This window comes from Hyperoodon ampullatus (genome assembly GCF_949752795.1).
Source record: "Hyperoodon ampullatus genome assembly, chromosome: 1".
Taxonomy (NCBI): Eukaryota; Metazoa; Chordata; class Mammalia; order Artiodactyla; family Ziphiidae; genus Hyperoodon; species Hyperoodon ampullatus.
The window spans coordinates 33,616,099-33,638,149 of NC_136914.1; the positions used below are offsets into that span (position 1 = coordinate 33,616,099).

The 22,051-nt window shown below is 38.9% G+C and overlaps 1 protein-coding gene across 1 annotated transcript; it reads right to left on the reverse strand.

The window, feature by feature from the left end:
* Nucleotides 1–294: 294 nt before the first annotated feature.
* TDO2 (tryptophan 2,3-dioxygenase) lies at nt 295–21,705 on the reverse strand (the record flags this gene model as incomplete). Its single annotated transcript, XM_079709344.1, has 12 exons — nt 295–448; nt 2,189–2,279; nt 2,847–2,926; nt 4,329–4,386; nt 5,012–5,123; nt 13,479–13,586; nt 14,813–14,999; nt 16,501–16,628; nt 17,653–17,723; nt 19,909–19,999; nt 21,343–21,448; nt 21,671–21,705. 12 exons carry the CDS (start codon nt 21,703–21,705, stop codon nt 295–297), a joined length of 1,221 nt encoding a protein of 406 aa, XP_079565470.1.
* Nucleotides 21,706–22,051: the final 346 nt, after the last annotated feature.

Below are 22,051 nucleotides of genomic sequence, written 5' to 3' on the forward strand. Positions count from 1 at the left end.
TACATTAAATGGTTACATTAAGGTAAACACAGGGACATTGTCTCTAATAGGAAAACACCCTAGGTACCATGTTACAATGTAACTGAATTTCTTACTGTTGAGTCTGATGTCATCACAAACATGAGGTAATAAAATTATTTTTAGAATTGAATCAGTGCTACAGTGCTATATATGCTATATATATGTATAAACATATATTACATTAGGACTCTGCATAGTCATGAAAATTCATAGACAATAAAAAAGACCACAGATTGAGAAATCAATGTTCTTCATAAATTTTTGCAGATGATTTTAATCTGATTCATCACTGCTGAAGTAAGAGCTGTCACAATATTCAGCTGTATAAAGGAACTTATGGATAATTGGGTTCATCTTCGGTATCCAGTGTCGGGGAACCAGATATGTTGAGAGATTAAATAAATCTACAAACACCTTGTACCTGTCACTGGAGAAGCACATATATACAGATGTTTTAGACTTATTGACATGAAAGATTTTTAAATTTCTCAAATAATGATATTTTGCCATAAATAATTAGTATTCAGTATTATATGTTCCATGTTGTATATATCAAAGAGTATTAGTATTAAGATTGCTTCATTTTTTATTCCATATCCAAGGTTCATGCCCATAAAACCATATTACGTGTTTCAGTGATCTGGACCCGGCTGGTCCAGATTAAAACCTAGAGCTTTATTATTGTCATGCTACCTTCATAAAGATAAGAGTGTGTTCTAGTTTCTGACTTTTAAAGGACAGGATGCAAAATTATAAATTGAAAGCACACAGAATTCCTAGTTGTTCATCAGAAAATATTTCCCACCCATTAAGTTGCTGCCAGGTAAGTGACATGAGTGCATTAATAAATTGAAATGCCATCTTAGATTTATAATAAATGTCTATAAGAGTGATTTTCACATTTAAAATTGCCATGTGTTTGTTAGTCAACTATTTTAACTTGCAGTTTTATAGCAGAAGAACATTTGTCTTTGAAGTCAAATTTGGGTTCAAATTTTGCTCTATCATTTGCAACTCATGTGACCCTGGGCAAGTTGTCTAAAGCTCAGTGTTTTGGTTTCTAACTCTGTAAAATAAAAAGTACAATCCCTTCCTCTAACCAGGCCTTTGTGAAGATTTAATGAGAAAATGACACACCAGGAATGCTGTTTGTGTTCACTGTTCCCACCACCACCCCTGATGGCTGTGCTCGTTTTGTACAATCATTTACAGTTTCATGCTGCTTACAGATTTATTCCCAGGAAAAGAGAAAATGTGTAATGACTGTGAAAATTCAAACCGATAACTTTTGTGAATCATTCAGCCTAGCGTTTATTCCCAGGGAAGCTGAAAATCTCTACAAATGATGAAAATAGAAACATTGTGTTTTATAACTTAGTCAATCAGGTAGTAAGAGTAGGGATGAAAATAGTGAATTATAAAGAATTTTGGAGTCACTTTGCTGTACAGCAGAAATTAACATAACATTGTAAATCAACTATACTTCAATAAAATTTAAAAAAAAGAATTTTGGAGACTAAATCTAATTTATTCTCGATTCTCCTTTCCCATGGGGCTCTGTAAGTTTCCTAGTTTTCAGATGTGTCTGTCTATCTATATATCCATCTGTCTATAATACTGTGAATACTAAATAAAGTAAGAACATGAATGTCCTAGAAATCTCTCTAGCATGTTTGAAGTGCTCAGTAGATGTTGCTTTCTTTCCTTGTAAACAACATGAAAAAGGCAGTCTCTGGAGCACATAGGAGTAGTTTTTATCCTATACAATAGAGTCATATCAGCAAGCAAGAACCTATTTTCAGCTGTGCCATTCATCTGGCCAGGAGGACTTTGGCGGAATCAATGATACCCATTTTAGTCTAGCCCAGACCTGAGCCAGAATAAGTTGAAAACGCTTCTTGGGTTACCTGGTTCCTGCCCTCCCAGGTCATGCAGGCATTGGTACCCCGCCCCCTCGCATCCCAGGATGCAATGATGAATTTCCAGAACTAAGGGTGTTTGCAGTGACCTCCGAAGGCTCCCACAGGAGTCCCTTAATCTAAGGATACATGGGTTGCCGGCAGTCCACACAGGAGCAAATATAAGTGACTTTTCCTAGATAAGGCGCATCTCCGTGGGGAAGAAGGCGCTGATGGGTCCCCGAGATGAGAAGGGATGCCCGGCTTACCTCACCGTGGAGCGCAAGTACTGGTACCCCGAGGACCCGCCGGTGCCTGCCTTGCTGCCCAGCATCCTGTGCACCACGCACACATGGTTGTCTAGACAGACACACGTGTTAGCTCCACATGCGCCAAGGGCAAGGGGTCGGTAACGATTATCGCCTCCCCTTATCCCTCAGCCGTGTGGAAGGCTCAGGTGTGAGCGGATGAGGGTGCGGGTGGGTTGCCCGGCGCCCCGCTTGGTCCAAGCTGCGTGGGGCGTCCGTCCATCCTTACGCTCAGCCCTCGGACGCCGTGAGCGGAGTCCCTGCGACTTACATGAGCCCTCGCTACTCGTGTCCTCATGGGGCCCTTCCTCCATGAACTCGAACTATTGAAATTACATTTTCAAGTTGTACTGACGCCAAGAGGGCATTGCTATTACAAGCGAAATTTGCTTCGACCTGAAGCTTACTTGTTTCTTCTAATTATCAAACACAGCGTCTTCCTGGGCCCACAGAGGAGCCGTGAGCGCTGGGCACTGCGCCTGCCGCGCGCCCTGGATGGGTCGGCCCTGAGAGCAGCTGCTCCGCTGCTTTTACGACGGAGCCCCACCCCCACCTACAGCCGTGGGGGGGGGGAGGGTGCCAGGGAGGGAGCAGCTCTGGGGGGTCCGGGGGGACTTACATCTCCACTTGGTCATGAGCGAGTCCATGTCCATGAGGGAGGTCAGCAGCTGGAAGGGGACCTGGAACCTGGGCTCTTCCCTGGGGAAGAAAAAGAATACTAATAATAATAGTAAATAATAATAGTAATAGTATTAATAATAAAAAGTGCTCAGGCAAGTCCAGTGTGTCAGGAAGAACACACATTCTACCATCTGCTGGGCCTGAAACAAACATCCCCTTTGCCTCTTAGGAGCTGTGACAGCTCTGATCTCTCTCCCAGGCTTAGTTTCCTCATCTCATAAAAGGGGTTAACACCACTCATGTGGCAGCATGTGTTTAAGAGTCTAGAACATTCCTCGATAGACGCGAAGTGACAAGCCAGAGTCACACCTCACACCCCTTCTCATAAAAGGCAGACACGGACACCATCTCGGATTTTCTAGCCAATAACAGTCAGAAACTTCGTCCAGGCAAAGATGTTAAAACGTGAAAACAAAGACTGCTTGTTACAGTTCCCTCTGCTATATTTGTTTCCTTTTTCATCTACTCCCCCAACTCTCTCAGTGCATTTTCTGCCGAGGATACATAAGCCTGACTAGCATATGCTTAATAACAGTTGAGGAAAACAGAAGGGTTTTTGATGCTGCCATTCTGAAAAATAGATGGGACAGGATTAAAAAATAAACCCAAGTAAGTAAGACATGCAGTAAACACAGATTTTTTTTTTTTTTTTTTTTTTTTTTTTTGCTTTTTACTAGTGTGCCATCTATTGCTCTGACACATTTAATCTATGAAACACAAAGATGGGCCGTTCACCCACGTGGCTAGGAGGACAGGATGTGGTTGCCCCAGACACTGTGGATGGTGAAGACAGTTAGACTTGAAATTGCTGAACAAGCAGAACAACAGTTTATAAGGTGTTTTCACTTCATTCTTTTTCATTTTACAAAACAGGAATAACAACATCATTAAAGTGACAGAACCCATTTCATTGCTGAGTTTCTGAGACAGATTAAACTTTGGGTCCTTAGGACACTTCATGTCACATAACACTCTGCAGAATTTAATGAAAAGGATATTGTTTAATTTGTGTGTATTTTTATTTTATTTTTTTTACCCACCACAGGTATAAAATTGGACTCTTACTATTTAAAATAAAGAAAAACCTCATGAAACTTCACGATTATTTTCTAAGCTTCCCCCCCACCACCGCCAAATCTAAATGATTTTTTTAAACTATGATTGCAATGTATAAGCTTTATACTGGATTTATTATCTATATGTACTCCTCCATTTTTACTTCTAATTCACCTCTTTTGAGAATTCCCTGGCGGTCCAGCGGTTAGGACTCAGTGCTTTCACTACCAGGGGTACGGGTTCCATCCCTGGTCGGGGAACTAAGATCCCACAAGCCGTGCGGCACAACCAAAGAAAACCAAAAATAAATAAATAATACAATCATGCTGTATGCCTTAATTCTCCCCTTTTGATTTGCTTTTACCTGTAAAAGTATATCATCAAGGCCCCCTGAAGTGCTTTGTATGATAGCCGTCTCTCTCCTGCAAGACACATAGCAAGTTTTAATTTAATAGGTAATTTAAGGCACTCATGTTCATTTGGCAATCATCACCTTAAATAATTGTGTCACATGTTTTTAGAAAAGAATGTGAATGTTCGTTTAAATATTTTATCCCTTAGCTTGAATTTGCAAAACTATCATTTAAAACATTATTTTAATATTAGATTTTAAAAGAGTAATTTAAATATATATACATATATATATATACACACACACACACACACACACACACACATACTTTAAATTCTCAAAACCTTTAAATAGGCAGGGTTAGAAATCAAGCAATAAACAGCCACATACAAAAGGACTTGACCTTTTTTCTTTTCCTAAATACTCAGTTCCTGTATCATTTATGAATACCTTATTGGAAATACTTCAAATAAATTATAGAATTATAAAATAAGGTTTACTAAATATATTTTAAGTCACTTAAAAAAAAGAGAAACCTGGTATAGAAAAAACTTAACTTCCACAACAAATGAAAAATTCCTTGTTCCTATGAGTGGAAATATCAGTGTGCATTTCTTCCTCCCAAGTAAGGTTTGACTTTTTGATCTCATGGTCTTACGTTCCAGGGGAAGGATCCTCGGAATAGAAATGCCTACCTTTACTAAGGAGATGCTCATGGCGCTTCTCATCAAATAAGGATAGTAACACCTCTTTCTGCTTCTGAAATTCAGCCTTTTGTTCCTCCTTTTCCTCTGACTCTTCCTTGGCCTTTGGGGAAAATACTGCATTAATATTCCCAAGAGAGAAGAGATCCTTATTTTAGAAAACATTGCTTGTGAGAAAAAACTAGCTGGGTGCAGAAAGGGTGTACTTAGGATATGTACTATATCATCTAATACTGCAGCTTTGAAATTACGGCTTATGAGACAGGACTTTCCTCATACCACTGGTTCTATACTTTTGTTTAAGTTTAAATGATTTGTTAAACCCAAATACTCTCTTCATAAATATCAAGAGAAATGGACTCAGATGGGCAAAGCTGGAGGTAATTACAAGTGGTCAATAATGGTCTAATTTTAGACAGCAATTATTTAATACAGGCAGTAAAGTAATTCCACTTAGGAAAAATTAAGAATTCCTAGTCAGAGATACTACTAATTCTACGGAAATTCTATCTTCAGTGCAGTATTCTGGAAATACAATTCCTTAGATATTTTCCACTGTTATATTTTTATTTATTTGATATCTATTGATTTGTTTAAAGGAATTCTTATTTTCCTGCTTACAACACATGCACTACTTACAACTCAATTACTTGGGCTGGAGCAAAAATCCGTTTCCCCAATTGTCTTCAATTCATCAGAACAACCACACTGTGGGGTAAGAATGTGTGTGCACACTATAGCCAATTGATTATTGATTTATTCAGTAAATAAGTCTAATGTGATATAGATAAAAAAAATCATGAGCAAAATTGAGTCCCTTGATGTCTATCTGGTGGGATTGAAACACTGAAAACTTAAGTTAAATTACAACCATAGGCAGTGGTGTAAAGGAACAGTGTTGTCCATAATAACTTATAGTAGCAGAGAGGTTGGGTAAGAACATCCCGCAGAAGTTGTCCTTGAACCAAGACCTGAAGACAGGGAAAGAGTTATCTGGGATAGAGGATCGAATCTGAAATTCAAGGAGCAGGACTTCCCTGGTTATCCAGTGGTTAAGAATCCACCTTCCACCCTGTTCCACCTGTGGATGGTTACAAGAAAGAAGAAATTAACACATCCCTTCCCCGAGGCAGGCCATTCCAGAAACTAACACAACAGGGGAAATGAGCTGCAGACTGGACCAGTCAGCAGCTTTGCTGAGTGTCAGAAGAGTGACCTAACAGAGCCAATCTGCAAGAACGGGAAAGTGAATTACAACACGAGAAAATCAGACTTCTATACAGTGGATGCTTGATGCATTTTTGGAAGCCTAAGGAAGCCACAGAGAATAAAAAAGGAGGTATGGAGAAACAAATAAAGATTGAAAAACAAGGTTTCTAGAGAGTAAAATTATCACATGCCCAGCCTTGCCTAAAATCACAAGTTCACAGACACCCCAAAACACACCACTGGAAGCAGCCCTGCCCACCAAAAAGAAAAGATCCAGCTTCATTCACCAGAACACAGGCACCAGTCCCCTCCACTGGGAAGCCTACACAACCCACTGAACTAACTTTAGCCACTGGAGGCAGACACCAAAAACAACGGGAACTATGAACCTGCAGCCTGCGAAAAGGAGACTTCAAACACAGTAAGTTGAGCAAAATGAAAAGACAAAGAACTACACAGCAGATAAAGGAGCAAGGTAAAAATCCACCAGACCAAACAATGAAGAGGAAATAGGCAGTCTACCTGAAAAAGAATTCAGAGTAATGATAGTAAAGATCATCCAAAATCTTGTAAATAGAATGGAGAAAATACAAGAAACCTTTCACAAGGACCTAGGAGAACTAAAGAGCAAACAAATAATGATGAACAATACGATGAATTAAATGAAAAATTCTCTAGAAGGAATCCATGGCAGAATAACTGAGGCAGAAGAACAGATAAGTGACCTGGAATATAAAATACTGGAAATAACTACCACAGAGCAGAATAAAGAAAAAAGAATGAAAAGAATTGAGTACAGTCTCAAGACCTCTGGGACAACATTAAATGCAACAACATTCAAATTACAGTGGTCCCAGAAGAAGAAGAGAAAAAGAAAGGGACTGAGGAAATATCTGAAGAGATTATAGCTAAAAACTTCCCTAATATGGGAAAGGAAATAGTCAACCAAGTCCAGGAAGTGCAGAGAGTCCCATACAGGATAAATCCAAGGAGAAACATGCCAAGACACATATTAATCAAACTATCAAAAATTAAATACAAAGAAAAAATATTAAAAGCAGCAAGGGAAAAGCAACAAATAACATACAAGGGAATCCCCATAAGGTTAACAGCTGATCTTTCAACAGAAACTGCAAGCCAGAAGGGTGTGGCAGGACATCTTTAAAGTGATGAAAGGGAAAAATCTACAACCAAGATTACTCTACCCGACAAGGATCCCTCATACAGATTTGATGGAGAAATTAAAAGCTTTACAGACAAAGAAAAGCTAAGAGAATTCAGCACCACGAAACCAGCTTTACAACAAATGCTAAAGGAATTTCTCTAGGCAGGAAACACAAGAGAAGGAAAAGACCTACAAAAACAAACCCAAAACAATTAAGAAAATGGTAATAGGAACATACATATTGATAATTACCTTAAATGTAAATGGCTTAAATGCTCCAACCAAAAGACATAGATTGACTGAATGGATACAAAAACAAGACCCATATATATGCTGTCTACAAGAAACCCACTTCAGACATAGGGACACATACAGACTGAAAGTGAGGGGATGGAAAAAGATATTCTATGCAAATAGAAATCAAAAGAAAGCTGGAGTAGCAATTCTCATATCAGACAAAATACACTTTAAAATAAAGACAATTACAAGAGACAAAGAAGGACACTACATAATGATCAAGGGATCAATCCAAGAAGAAGATAGAACAATTGTAAATCTTTATGCACCCAACATAGGAGCACCTCAGTACATAAGGCAAATGCTAACAGCCATAAACGGGGAAATCAACAGTAACACAACCATAGTAGGGGACTTTAGCACCCCACTTTCACCGATGGACAGATCATTCAAAATGAAAATAAATAAGGACACACAAGCTTTAAATGACATGTTAAACAACCTGGACTTAATTGATATTTATAGGACATTCCATCCAAAAACAACAGAATACACTTTCTTCTCAATTGCTCATGGAACATTCTCTAGGATAGATCATATCTTGGGTCGCAAATCAAACTTTTGTAAATTTAAGAAAATTGAAGTCGTATCAAGTATCTTTTCTGACCACAACGCTATGAGATTAGATATCAATTACAGGAAAAAAATCTGTAAAAAATACAAACACATGGAGGCTAAACAATACACTACTAAATAACCAAGAGATCACTGAGGAAATCAAAAAATACCTAGAAACAAATGACAATGAAAACACGATGACCCAAAACCTATGGGATGCAGCAAAAGCAGTTCTAATTTTGTTGTGGTCATCCATTTACAATTCTTGGTGTCAGTTTGTTTATCTCTTGTAAAAATAAAATACAGTGTGGGGGGGGGAAGAAAAAGCAGTTCTAAGAGGCAAGGTTATAGCAATACAATCCTACCTCAAGAAACAAGAAACATCTCAAATAAAAAATCTAACCTTATCCTAAAGCAATTAGAGAAAGAAGAACAAAACAAACCCAAAGTTAGCAGAAGGAAAGAAATCATAAAGATCAGATCAGAAATAAATGAAAAAGAAATGAAGGAAACAATAGCTAAGATAAATAAAACTAAAAGCTGGCTCCTTGAGAAGATAAACAAAATTGATAAACCATTAGCCAGACTCATCAAGAAAAAAAGGGAGAAGACTCAAATCAATAGAATTAGAAATGTAAAAGGAGAAGTAACAACTGACATTGAAGAAAATACAAAGGATCATCAGAAAAGACACAAGCAACTATATGCCAATAAAATGGACAATTTCTGGAAGAAATGGACAAATTCTTAGAAAAGCACAATCTTCCAAAACTGAACCAGGAACAAATAGAAAATATAAACAAACCAATCACAAACACTGAAATTGAAACTGTGATTAAAAATCTCCCAACAGGGCTTCCCTGGTGGCGCAGTGGTTGAGAGTCCACCTGCCGATGCAGGGGACACGGGTTCGTGCCCCGGTCCGGGAAGATCCCACATGCCGCGGAGCGGCTGGGCCCGTGAGCCATGGCCGCCGAGCCTGCGCATCCGGAGCCTGTGCTCTGCAACGGGAGAGGCCACGACAGTGAGAGGCCCGCATACCGCAAAAAAAAAAAAAAAAAAAAAATCTCCCAACAAACAAAAGCCCAGGACCAGATGGCTTCACAGGCGAATTCTATCAAACATTTAGAGAAGAGCTAACACCTATCCCTCTCAAACTCTTCCAAAATATAGCAAAGGGAGGAACACTGAAACTCATTCTACGAGGCCACCATCAACCTGATACCAAAACAAGACAAAGATGTCCCCAAAAAAGAAAACTACAGGCCAATATCACTGATGAACATAGATGCAAAAATCCTCAACAAAATACTAGCAGACAAATCCAACAGCACATAAAAGGATCATACACCATGATCAGGTAGGGTTTATCCCAGGAATGAAAGAATTTGTCAATATACGCAAATTAATCAATGTGATATATATTAACAAATTGAAGGAGAAAAACCATATGATCATCTCAATAGATGCAGAAAAAGCTTTTGACAAAATTCAACACCCATTTATGGTAAAAACCCTCCAGAAAGCAGGCATAGAGGGAACTTACCTCCTCATAATAAAGGCTATATATGACAAACCCACAGCCAACATCATTCTCAATGGTGAAAAACTGAAACCATTTCCACTAAAATCAGGAACAAGACAAGGTTGCCCACTCCCACCCATATTATTCAACATAGTTTTGGAAGTTGTAGCCACACTAATCAGAGAAGAAAAAGAAATAAAAGGAATCTAAATTGGGAAAGAAGAAGTAAAACTTCTTCACTGTTTACAGTGACATGATAATATACATAGAGAATCCTAAAGATGTTACCAGAAAACTACCAGAGCTAATCAAAGTATTTGGTAAAGTAGCAGGATACAAAATTAATGCACAGAAATCTCTTGCATTCCTATACACTAATGATGAAAAATCAGAAAGAGAAGTTAGGGAAACACTCACATTTACTATTGCAACAAAAAGAATAAAATACCTAGGAATAAACCTACCTAAGGAGACAAAAGACCTGTACGCAGAAAACTATAAGACACTGCTGAAAGAAATTAAAGATGATACAAACAGATGGCGAGATATATCATGATCTTGGATTGGAAGAATCAGCATTGTGAAAATGACTCTACTACCCAAAGCAATCTACAGATTCAATGCAATCCCTATCAAACTACCATTTTTCACAGAACTAGAACAATTTGTATTTCACAATTTCTATGGAAACACAAAAGACCCCGAATAACCAAAGCAATCTTGAGAAAGAAAAATGGAGCTGGAGGAATCAGACTCTTAGACTTCAGACTATACTACAAAGCTACAGTCATCAAGACAGTATGGTACTGGCACAAAAACAAAAATATAGATCAATGGATCAGGAAAGAAATCCCAGAGATAAACCCATGCACATATGGTCACTTTATCTTTGGTAAAGGAGGCAAGAATATACAGTGGAGAAAAGACAGCTTCTTCAACAAGTGGTGTTGGGAAAACTGGACAGCTACCTGTAAAAGAATGAAATTAGAACACTCCCTAACACCATACATAAAAATAAATTCAAAATGGATTAGAGACCCAAATGTAAAGCCAGACACTTTAAAACTCTTAGAGGAAAACATAGACAGAGCACTCTATGACATAAATCACAGCAAGATCCTTTTTAAATCACCTCCTAGAGAAATGGCAATAAAAACAAAAAATAAACAAATGAGACCTAATGAAATTTAAAAGCTTTTGCACAGCAAAGGAAACCATAAACAAGACGAAAAGACAACCCTCAGAATGGGAGAAAATATTTGCAAATGAAGCAATTGGCAAAGGATTAATCTCCAAAATATACAAGCAGCTCATGCAGCTCAATATCAAAAAAACAAAAAAAACCAATCCAAAATTGGGCAGAGATCTAAGTAGACATTTCTCCTAAGAAGATATACAGATTGCCAACAAACACGTGAAAGGATGCTCAACATCGCTAATCATTAGAGAAATGCAAATCAAAACCACAATGAGGTATCAACCTTACACCAGTCAAATGGCCATCATCGAAAACCTATAAACAATAAATGCTGGAGAGGCTGTGGAGAAAAGGGAACCCTCTTGCACTGTTGGTGGGAATGTAAATTGATACACCCACTATGGAGAACAGCATGGAGACTCCTTAAAATACTGAAAATAGAATTACCATATGTCCCAGCAATCCCACTATTGGGCATATACCCTGAAATAACCATAATTCAAAAAGAGTCTTGTACCACAATGTTCATTGCAGCTGTATTTACAATAGTCAGGATATGGAAGCAACCTAAGTGTCCATTGACAGATGAATGGATAAAGAAGATGTGGCACATATGTACAATGGACTATTACTCAGACATAAAAAGAAACGAAATTGAGTTTTTTGTAGTGAGGTGGATGCACCTAGAGTCTGTCATACAGAGTGAAGTAAGTCAGAAAGAGAAAAAGAAATACCGTATGCTAACCCATATACATGGACTCTACGAAAAAAATGGTTCTGAGGAACCTAGGGGCAGGACAGGGATAAAGAGGCAGACATAGAGAATGGACTTGCGGACATGGGGAGGGGGAAGGGTAAGCTGGGACGAAATGAGAGAGTGGCATGGACATATATACACTACCAAATATAAAATAGATAGCTAGTGGGAAGCAGCTGCATAGCACAGGGAGACCAGCTCGGTGCTTTGTGACCACCTAGAGGGGTCGGATAGGGAGGGTGGGAGGGAGACGCAAGAGGGAGGGGATATAGGGATATATGTATACATATAGCTGATTCACTTTGTTATACAGCAGAAACTAACACAACAATGTGAAGCAATTTTCCTCCAATAAAGATGTTAAAAAAATAAAAAGTAAAAAAGATAAAAAATAAAAGTAAAATAGAATCCGCCTTCCAATGCAGGGTATGTGGGTTCGATCCCTGGTCAGGGAACTAAGATCCCACATGCCACGGGGCAACAGCCCGTGCACCACAACTACTGAACCCATGCCCTTTGGAGCCCGCGAGCCACAACTAGAGAGAATCCCGTGCACCTCAAGGAAGAGCCCATGCCCTGCAACAAAAGATCTCACCCCAACTAAGACCTGAAGCAGCCAAACAAATATTTTTTTTTAAAAAAAAGAAATTTAAGGAGCTAACTAAGCTAAACAGTTGAGAATTACTCATGTCTTAGCAGATGCTGAAGCAGTGGGTATAAACGAGTTCACTGGTGGAAGAGGACAGAGAGGGAATGCAAGGGATCTGAGCCCATGCCTTGTGAAAAGGAGACAGAGAAACAAGGGTCAGAAAACTAGATGTAGACAGAATGTTGATGCCAAAACCATGGGGGAAAATGTTCAAGAAAGTGTAAGTAGTCATTAGTAGTAAAGCCAGTAGGAAGTGAAGTAAAATGGAGATAAAAATGGCCATTGGATTTAGGTACCAGTGACCATTTGTGAATGACGGGCAGGAAGGCAGACTGAACTCAGGCTAGAATTAGATGGAGAAAAAGAAATAACCATGCTGACTGCTGTTCTAAATACTCCGCAAATGTGAATCTCATGCAATGTTCACAGTAATCCTATGAGGTAGATACTCGTATTTTCTATTTTGCCAATGAAGGGAGTGAAGCAAAGAGAGGTTAGGTAGTCGGAGGGGTTCAATGGCACAGAGTCACCAAGCAGGGACGGGGGGACTTGACCCATGACTGTGACATCAGGTCCCTGCTTTAAACACCTTGTGACACAGCCTCTCAAGGTGTAGAATTGAAACAACCCTTTCAAGAAATTTGGTCATAAAGAAAGGATATGGGGCCCATAACGTGAGGGAAATTGAGGAATCTACAATATTTTTTTTTTTAACTGAGAGAAACTTGACATTGTCTGAGAGCCAATAGGAAGAACTCAGCAGACACATCAGAGTGAAGGAAAGTTATATGGCTTAGTGTATTGGATCACTGGTCCTTTGTGAGCTCACTTCTGTCTAGAACTGGTCATAACATGAAATTTTCAATAAACATGAGAAAGGACTATTAGTCTCATCTATTCAAAGTCTTGCCTACAATCAACTTCTTCATTTAATTTTTATTGCACATCAGTAAAATTAAATCAATCATGTCATATATTCCAAGTAGATGCATTTGTAAAAGAATATGAAGAAAAGGAAAGATTAAGAGAAAATGGTTAAAATGAAATTCCCAGTACTTCTCCTGTAGCAAACTTATGTTTACTTATGGCTTCACAAATACCTGAATTCTTGTGAATTCTTCTTCCAGGCCTTTGACAATGTTGTTTTCAAACTTTCTCCAGAAGTTAAATCCATGTGGCTCTAAACCTGGGGTTCTTTCCAGCCATGCCTAAAATAAATATTTTTCAAGTAAATACAGTGTAAAATTTAAAATATGTAAAATGTTTTGTAACAAACATTTATGAACTTGAAACAGAAAATTTTCATGGTTTTGAGAAACATACATCCTGTTTTTCTGTGTGTAAATATTTCTCTTTCCCTTCAATTTCTTCATTTATAAAATAGCAATATTTTATTCTCCTAATCTTAAAGGAAATCACATTAAAGATATTTACTCTTTATTAAGAAATATATTATTACAGAAATCCCAATTTTTTTCTATAAATCTATGAACATATCTATACATTCTTTTAATGAGGGCTTCTGGTTTATTCTCAAAATAGTTTATGTCTTAGGAGCTGAAGGAATCATGACATGTATAAGATATGATTTCTTCTAAATGCAGGGACATTGTACACTTAGCAACTTTGAAATCAACTGACTGCTCAATTATTTTAAGATGCCACAGGATTTTTAATATAGAAATAAAACCGAATCTGTGCATCTCTGTGGGTTCTCACTTAGCCTATTTTTGGTTTTGAAATTAGCTTTCTGATTCTTTCTCCATCTTTATAAGCTGTTAAATAGCATTATCTATAATTTATTAACCTAAATCTACACTTACAATGCCCAGGGGATTAGTGAGCAGAGTATAATTCACTAAAATAAAAATTTAATTTGCAAAGGAAAAGACTTTGTCAAGGAAGTCAAGGCCATACAATCCTTATTTAATAATTTACTTATGCAAAAACAAATTAATAATTCCTCAAGGCCATTTACAGACCCACAGAGAATTAAGATATGAAGGGAAAAAAGTCTGAAGGATAGAATCTCAGTTACTTAGTTTAATTAAGAAACACAACTTGTGGAACTTTTCAATTATGGAATATTTTAAAGAAACAAACCTCATTCAATAAATAACCATACCCAATTTAAAAATCAGCTAATCAAATGTTGCTTAGCAGGAATATTTAAAAGGATTGTTATAATAAGATAAGGAGGTTGTTAAATATTAACATGTCATGGATTATATAAATTCTCTGAAGTTCTCAAGAGAGGTTTTAATATTTTAATTAGTGGAATTTACCAGCTAAAGTATTTCGATAAATTCATTCTTCTCTTGTTTACAATGAATGCGACCCAACTTTGATATGAATTTTAAAATCCAGGTGTCGCAGAAGCTCAAGTAACCAGGTGTGCTGAGTTAAGCGTTCCCAGTGACCTTTGCACACACACCTCCACCAGCTGCAGGAGGGTCCTTTCCTGCTCGGACTTCAGTAGTAGCTCGTTGTCTTCTCCCCTGAAGTTATCACGGTAGTGTCTTCTGTTGTAAGGGACCCTCAAGCTCTGAAGAACCCCTATCTTGTTTTCTAACAGTCGGAACTGCAGACTCTGGAAGCCTGATGCCGGGGATAAGTACTCTCTGTGAGAACAGGTGGGGGAGGGCAGAAGAGGAGGGAGGAGATAGTTGTCACGGTCAATCGCCGCAAGGGTCTCTTCTGTTGGGAAAGGTGGTCAGTGTGAGTCTCCCAGGCATCACCAAACACAGACACACAACTGCCTAGTGTTGGACCCAGGACTTGGACTTCACCGAAATCAGGACAACGAGGTCCTAGCCATCATTGTCACTGTCAGTTGATGTTTGTATAGTTTGTGAAAGGTCATATGTGTATGTATCTGTGTGTTTATCTATGTGTGTGTGTTTACATGTAAACTTATACATACACATGCAGACACGTACATGTATGTGTGTATACTAAGCTTTTCCTAAGATAAAGACAGGTGAACACAGCAATATTTTTCATTCAATAGTGCTAAAAGTTTCTTTATAAGTATTATTCAAGGGAATTCCCTGGCAGTCAAGTGGTTAGGGCTTGGCGCTTTTACTGCAGTGGCCGAGGGACAATCTCTGGTGGGGGAAATCCCGCAAGCCATGCAGCCAAAAATATATATATATTATTCCATTTTTCTTTAAAGTTCAATTCATTAATCTCACTACCTAGTATTATTATGAGCACTGGTGAGACCCTAGAAGTAAAATGAATTGGATGTTGCCTAACACAAAATAGGGCATCACAAAGTGTGAGTACTCCCACCCCACATAACTCTCACATCCTTACAAATTTCCTTCATCTAACTGGTACTAAAACTTCAAGTTGTTAAATATACTACAAAGGAATTCTACCACTTTTCATTTGATCATCATATATGTAGAAGACACTGTCTGTTCCATCAGTAAATGCACCTGATGCTCTTAGGAAGATTTCTTCTCAAATTTTGGTTATGAAAAAAGATTTCATAGATAGATAGATAAATATCTTCCTGGATATGTACCTCTAAAATTTATAGTTCAACTGTTCAATATTCTGTAATAACCTAAATGGGAAAGGAACTTGAAAAAGAATAGATACATGTATATGTATAATGGAATTATTTAGTTGTACACCTGAAACTAACACACCTGAGTATAGTTGTTAATCGACTATACTCCAATATAAAATAAAAATTAAAAAATATAAAAAAATAAAATTTATAGTTTAACCCATAACTTATGCTGACATGTTTCTTTATATAGCACTCCTGTTTCTCTTTTATTTTTAGTTTTTAATCATTTAAATTTAGTTATGTGTATTCTATCAGCCTTTTTAGCCATTTTGGTAAGTTGTCTAAAATCCTTTTGGGACAAAAATTGGGCACACACGATGAATTGAAATTCACAGATCATGCTATGTTCATATGTAAGAGGAAGGGATGAAGTATTTTCAGTAGCTGCTCAAATGCGTGTGGTGATGCTTCCCAAGTGCTCCCAGTGACAGAGTGTCAGCAGGACAGGTTTCTTACGTCACACAACACAACACACACGTTCTCTCCAGCCCATCAGAATGGGAGGTAACCTCTGCATGTTGACAAAGCCGCGTGCACACCTGAAGTCGTTGAAGTCCAAGGCTGTCATGGTCTCCAGGACGGAAAACTGCTGGACCAAGAGTTTGAGGATCACCCCCACTCGGTGCATTCGGGTCACCACCTTCAGCATGTTCCTTTCATCCCTGACCTGGGGGTTAGGAGATGAAACAGTCATCAGTCCTCCGTTCTGGAAGACACTAAACAGAGTATAAATAACAATGTGTTCTGTTAATGCCATCTCTACTCTAAAGAGCAACCTTGGCACTAAAATGTGCCTTAGGTCGACACTGAACTAATAGCAACTCTGAATTGTGTACAAGGAAGGCCTGCAACCTCAAAATCATTTTTTTTTCTTTAAAAATAGAAAACTATATGGAAGCAAGTTTTAAGTAAATTCTGGACCACAACTCCCACTGATCCCTTAGCAAACGTCTCTGTTAGTTTTGCTTTAAGGAATAAAGTCCAGGGGAACATGGGGACTCGTGTGTGCAGGTTAAGCAGACCCCTGGGTCCGTGGGCTCCGTCTTGAGGTGGGAGTTGCCGCTGAGACGGATGGGGTTTGCGTTGACAGGTACGAGAAGGGCACTGTCCGAGGATGGATGTTCTCTCCTCCCAGCCCCCTTGGCGCAGGGGCTCCGAGCTGGGGGACACAAGGATGGGTCCTGTGTGCTCGAAGGGCGGAGGAAGGTGTGGGCAGGATGCAGGCTGGGAGGGAGGCTGCGGTAGCTTCACGGGGCGCCCCTCTCTGCCCTCCCCCGCCCGGTCTTCCTCTGCATCTCCTCCCTCTTTCCTCTCCTCTTTCTCTCCGTCTCCCTTTGCTCACCATTGCTCCTGTCTTCCCATGCAAACGTTCAGTAGAAATACAATTCTGGTATCTACTGATGAACGAATCTGCATTAGCTGTCCTGGCAATCCACGGTCGTTCATCATAACGTTTTTTTAAGGGGAAAATATGGAGTTCTAAGCAAGGGGCTTGAAACTAAAATTGGAAAGGAACCTTGAAGCAAGGTGATGACTGACTGGGAAGATGTGACTAAACACTTCTCCGCTACAAACTTTTTTCCCCCGTTAAGTTATAATTCCACCATTTGGTGTTAAACTTTTCCCATTAATAATACTTTCTACATTCTCCAAGAAAAGTATGAAAACAATATTATGACATGGCAACTCACGTGGCCATGCTGAAAGATCTCACGAACAGAATCCAATTCCCAGAGGATCTGTTTAAACCAGAGTTCATAAGCTGCAAGGGGAAAATCATTGTCAGTTGGAAAGTGATGGGAGCCTTTTGACCATAATTATATGAAAGACATGGTTAACACACTGTAAGAGAAATCAAAATGTAACTTAAAAATCAATAAAGGCCTGTATAGCCCCATTTTATGCTACAAACAAATATTAGTGGTAAAGTTATAACAGACTCCTTTTATTGAGTGCTTGAATATGCCGTGTTATCCATATGCTTTACATTATTTTCCAAATGACTTCTCTCAACAAAATATTGTTAATGTCCTTGTGGATATAGCACGTAATCTAAATCTAACTTCCCATGTGGAAGCTGGAGGTGTGTGGAGAAGTGGAAGTGATACTAAACTCCTACAGAGTGAGACCCTAATACACATTAACCTAATGAGTATGACAACGTATTTGTTTCTAGGGACTTGGACTCTATGGGGAGGGCAAGCTATGAACAGGTTGAAACTCTGTCATAATCATCTAGTTCCCTCAGTTCCTAGCACAGTGTTTGGCAAAAGATAAATGCTGGGTGATTATTATATAAATAGATGAATTAAACAGCCAGTGTAGTCATTAGAGGAGCATGGAAACCAATCATCTTAGTGATTGCTAGTGCCTTCTGTTTGGCCACAGGCTGTGCTTCTGTACTAATGAAGGGGCTCAAATTATACCTTTAAATTACATTTAAGGAGACTTTCAGAAATCTATTTTCCATATTTGGACAACAAGAGCAAACCAAATATTTTTAGATCAGTTTGTGAGTCACGTTTTCAGGTTTAACTTGGTGTAACTGGTCCCATAACCCACTGACCACGTGTTCTGATGGAAGGAAAGTCTCCCCATCAGATGATAGGTGTTACCATTCGTTGTGTGCTGACTGTGTGCTCTCCCTTGAGCTCAGTGCTTAGTGCATGTTACTCATGTGATCCTCACAACAACTCTATGCATGAGAAGAAACAATCATTCTTTCCATTGAATAGGTGGAGAAATGGCGAGAATTACTGGTCAAGAAACCTGACCGAGGTTACACCATCTTTAATGGTAGAGATGGGATTCGAAACAAATTTCTGATTCCCAACGTGTGCTGCCCTGCGGTGATTCCTCTCCTGCTGATTTTGCCTTTGAGCCACTGATTAAAATGTCAACATAAAAAACAGGAGAAGTAACACATTAGCCCCATTATTTTCCATTTTTAATTTTTTTTAACTCAAAGGAGATGATCATATTAGCCAGTCCGTGAAGAAAACAATCATTTGAGGAAAAGGCACAAAGAACTGACAGGACAAGGAAACATCTAGAAACGCAGCACTGACCCGCATGATTCACTGGGGCCTGGTCAGCCAGAGGGCAGTATTATGACACCAACAATCTTAGAGGAAATCTAAAGGTTTGGGGGTCACAGACCTCTGAAAGACATGTTTGTGAAATATTGCACAAAATTTCAAAGAGTTCAGGGACTTCCTAAACTTCCAAAGTCAAGGACTCTACGTTAAAAACCACTACCCAGGGCTTCCCTGGTGGCGCAGTGGTTGAGAGCCCACCTGCTGATGCAGGGGACACGGGTTCGTGCCCCGGTCCGGGAAGATCCCACGTGCCGCGGAGCGGCTGGGCCTGTGAGCCATGGCCGCTGAGCCTGCACGTCCGGAGCCTGTGCTCCGCAACGGGAGAGGCCCCACCAGTGAAAGGCCCGTGTACCGCAAAAAGAAACAAAAACAAAAAGCAAAAAACAAAAAAAACCACTACCCATTAGTCAGAAGTATGGAGAGTTGGAACACACATTTTTGACAAAATTCACATTCCTGTTTAGTACCAGCTCTCTGTAGGATATGTAAAGTTACAGTAAATGTGAGGGATCTGTTTCTTGAAAAGAGTCTCCTAATGTTCCAACTTGAAAAATAGTGACATCTTAGCTTGAAAATAAATTGTGAATTCCAAGAGATAGAAAGCCCCCTTGGGTTTAGGACAGAGTCATAACTGATCCAAGAAGCACCGAGGTAGCAGAAAGAAGACTGTTATAAATCACAGAAGGAGGTCCTATGAGAACTTATCTGACAGCAAAGTATTCGCAAGCATCCAAACAAAGGTGATTTCTTAGTCCTCCACCGTCTTACAGGTAAAAGTGTGGTATCATTCCTCATTACTGATGGAAAATTTCTATGAATAGTTACTCTCCAACCTTGTGGGCAACTTACCTTGATGAGTTATGATGAAAAGATGCTCATCATGGATTTTATTTCCTTTTATTTCACTTTGAAGTTCCTGTGCATTCAAAAGTTTTTCCAACTTTAAACAAAAAAATAGAAAAACTGATTTTGTAGAAACTTGCAGTTACAAGATGAATAAGTTATCTGGATCTAACGTATAGCATAGTGATTATAGTTAATGACAATGCATTACATACTAGATCTTAAGTGTTCTCACCGCAAAAAAAAGAAATGGCTATTATGTGACATGATGCAGGTGTTAGTTAATGCTCTGGTGGTAATCACTTTGCCATATATAAGTGTATCAAATCAACATGTGTGCACCTTAAACTTATGCAATGTTATATGTCAATTATATCTTGATAAAGCTGGAAAAAAGATTACAAAAAGAAAGACTGATTTTGAAATTGCAAAACTAGATTTTACCAACTTTAATAAATAGAATACAATACTGAAAAAAGTCTCCCAAATCCCAAATGCTCAGGAACCAATCTACTTTCTTTTAAACAATTAATGTCTCTTCATAAAGAGTGAGTTGAATTTATGAGTTTTATTCTTTTCAGAAGAAAATATATTTGGTAGGAATCTATCATAACAAGTGCTGTTACCCTCACTGAGAAATCTTGTCCCTTTCATCTCTTGGAGAGAGTGCTATAAAAGCTTCATAGCTTGCTTAGCCTACTGTGTGTCTGCTGCTCTTTTATTCTCCTAAAGAGTCGATTCTAAGGTCTTAACATTGCATGTCAGCTCATCCCTAGAAACCCACCAACAAGGGCATCAGGGCTCTAATCACTTCACATCTTAAAAATAATCTCCAGGGACTTCCTTGGCAGTCCAGCGGTTAAGAGTCCATGCTTCCACCTCGGGGGCATGGGTTCAATCCCTGGTCGGGGACCTAAGATCCCACATGCCGCGTGGCATGGCCAAAAAAAAAAAAAAAAAGAGAGAGAGAAATAAAAATAATCTCCAAATGCCTCTTTGTAACATCTTTCTTTCATCTAAACATAGTCCTTCAACATTTCTAGTTTAAGATAAAGAATTTAAAAGAGAAAATTTTCTGGCTACATTTGCAATCATCTATGCTGGGATTCAGTAACCAGGTCTCAGGTATGCAAGTTGTGCAATGCCTGCCAGTTATCTGCGCTTTATCTTATCCCATGTGTCCTCGGCCTGGATTCTGCATTCTCTGCTTTTATTGTACCTCTGTCAGGCAGGTGAATCTTCACATACGAGTCTATTGAATTGTTCTAACAAAACTTGAAAAAGCATACATGTGTATGAAAAGAGATATCTTTAGGTCCAGAAAACTATTTGGCGACTGAGAAAACAAACAAAAAAACAAACAAACAAAAACCCAAACATGAAAATGTCACCTAGCGCCTAGCAATGAAAGCTATTCCTTGTAAGGACTCTGCCACTTACTTGCAGGTAGTTCCCATAGATAAGTCCCCCTTTACTGGCTCTATTCACACCCATTTGTGATTTGTCTTCTTCACTGCCTTGTACAGAGAGGTTTTTAAAAGCATATCTGCAGATGAAAAAGTGAGAAGAAAAAAAATAGAGCTTGAGAAAGAACAGTAACTAATAATAGGAGTGACGAGAATTCCCTTATTGCTAACTTTTCAAAGTAGATTATTAAACAAGGGAAGAAGGGTGACTGTTCACCCTTGCTTTGGAAATTCCGAAATTAGTGTTCATACTTGACATTCCTGAGAGCTTACCCATGCTTAGGATAGAGGTAAATACTCACCCAAAGCCGCTTCCTAAAACTGGACACCCACTCATGGTGAAGACGTGCTGTCACAGGAGCCCTGAGTTTTGCCTCTGACCAGGTGATGTCTTTGCCCCCCAGATGTTCCACAGCTGCCTTTTATGGACCCTGCCCACCCTGCCCAGCCAATCAGCCCCTCTGTGTCTCTTACCAAGGCTCTTGTTTCAGCTGGAACAGAAGCTGAACTTTGGTAAACGTTAGAGTGGATTTGTGTTTGGGACAGTTTGTTTGCTAGAAGTGTGAGTGTTCTGTTTAACAATATTGGACTTGTCAACTTCTGCTTTCATATCCACAGTAGCAAGCAGCAAATAACTCGGTAAGAGGCAAAGGGAACAGCCCAAAGATTTAACTATTCTGTTC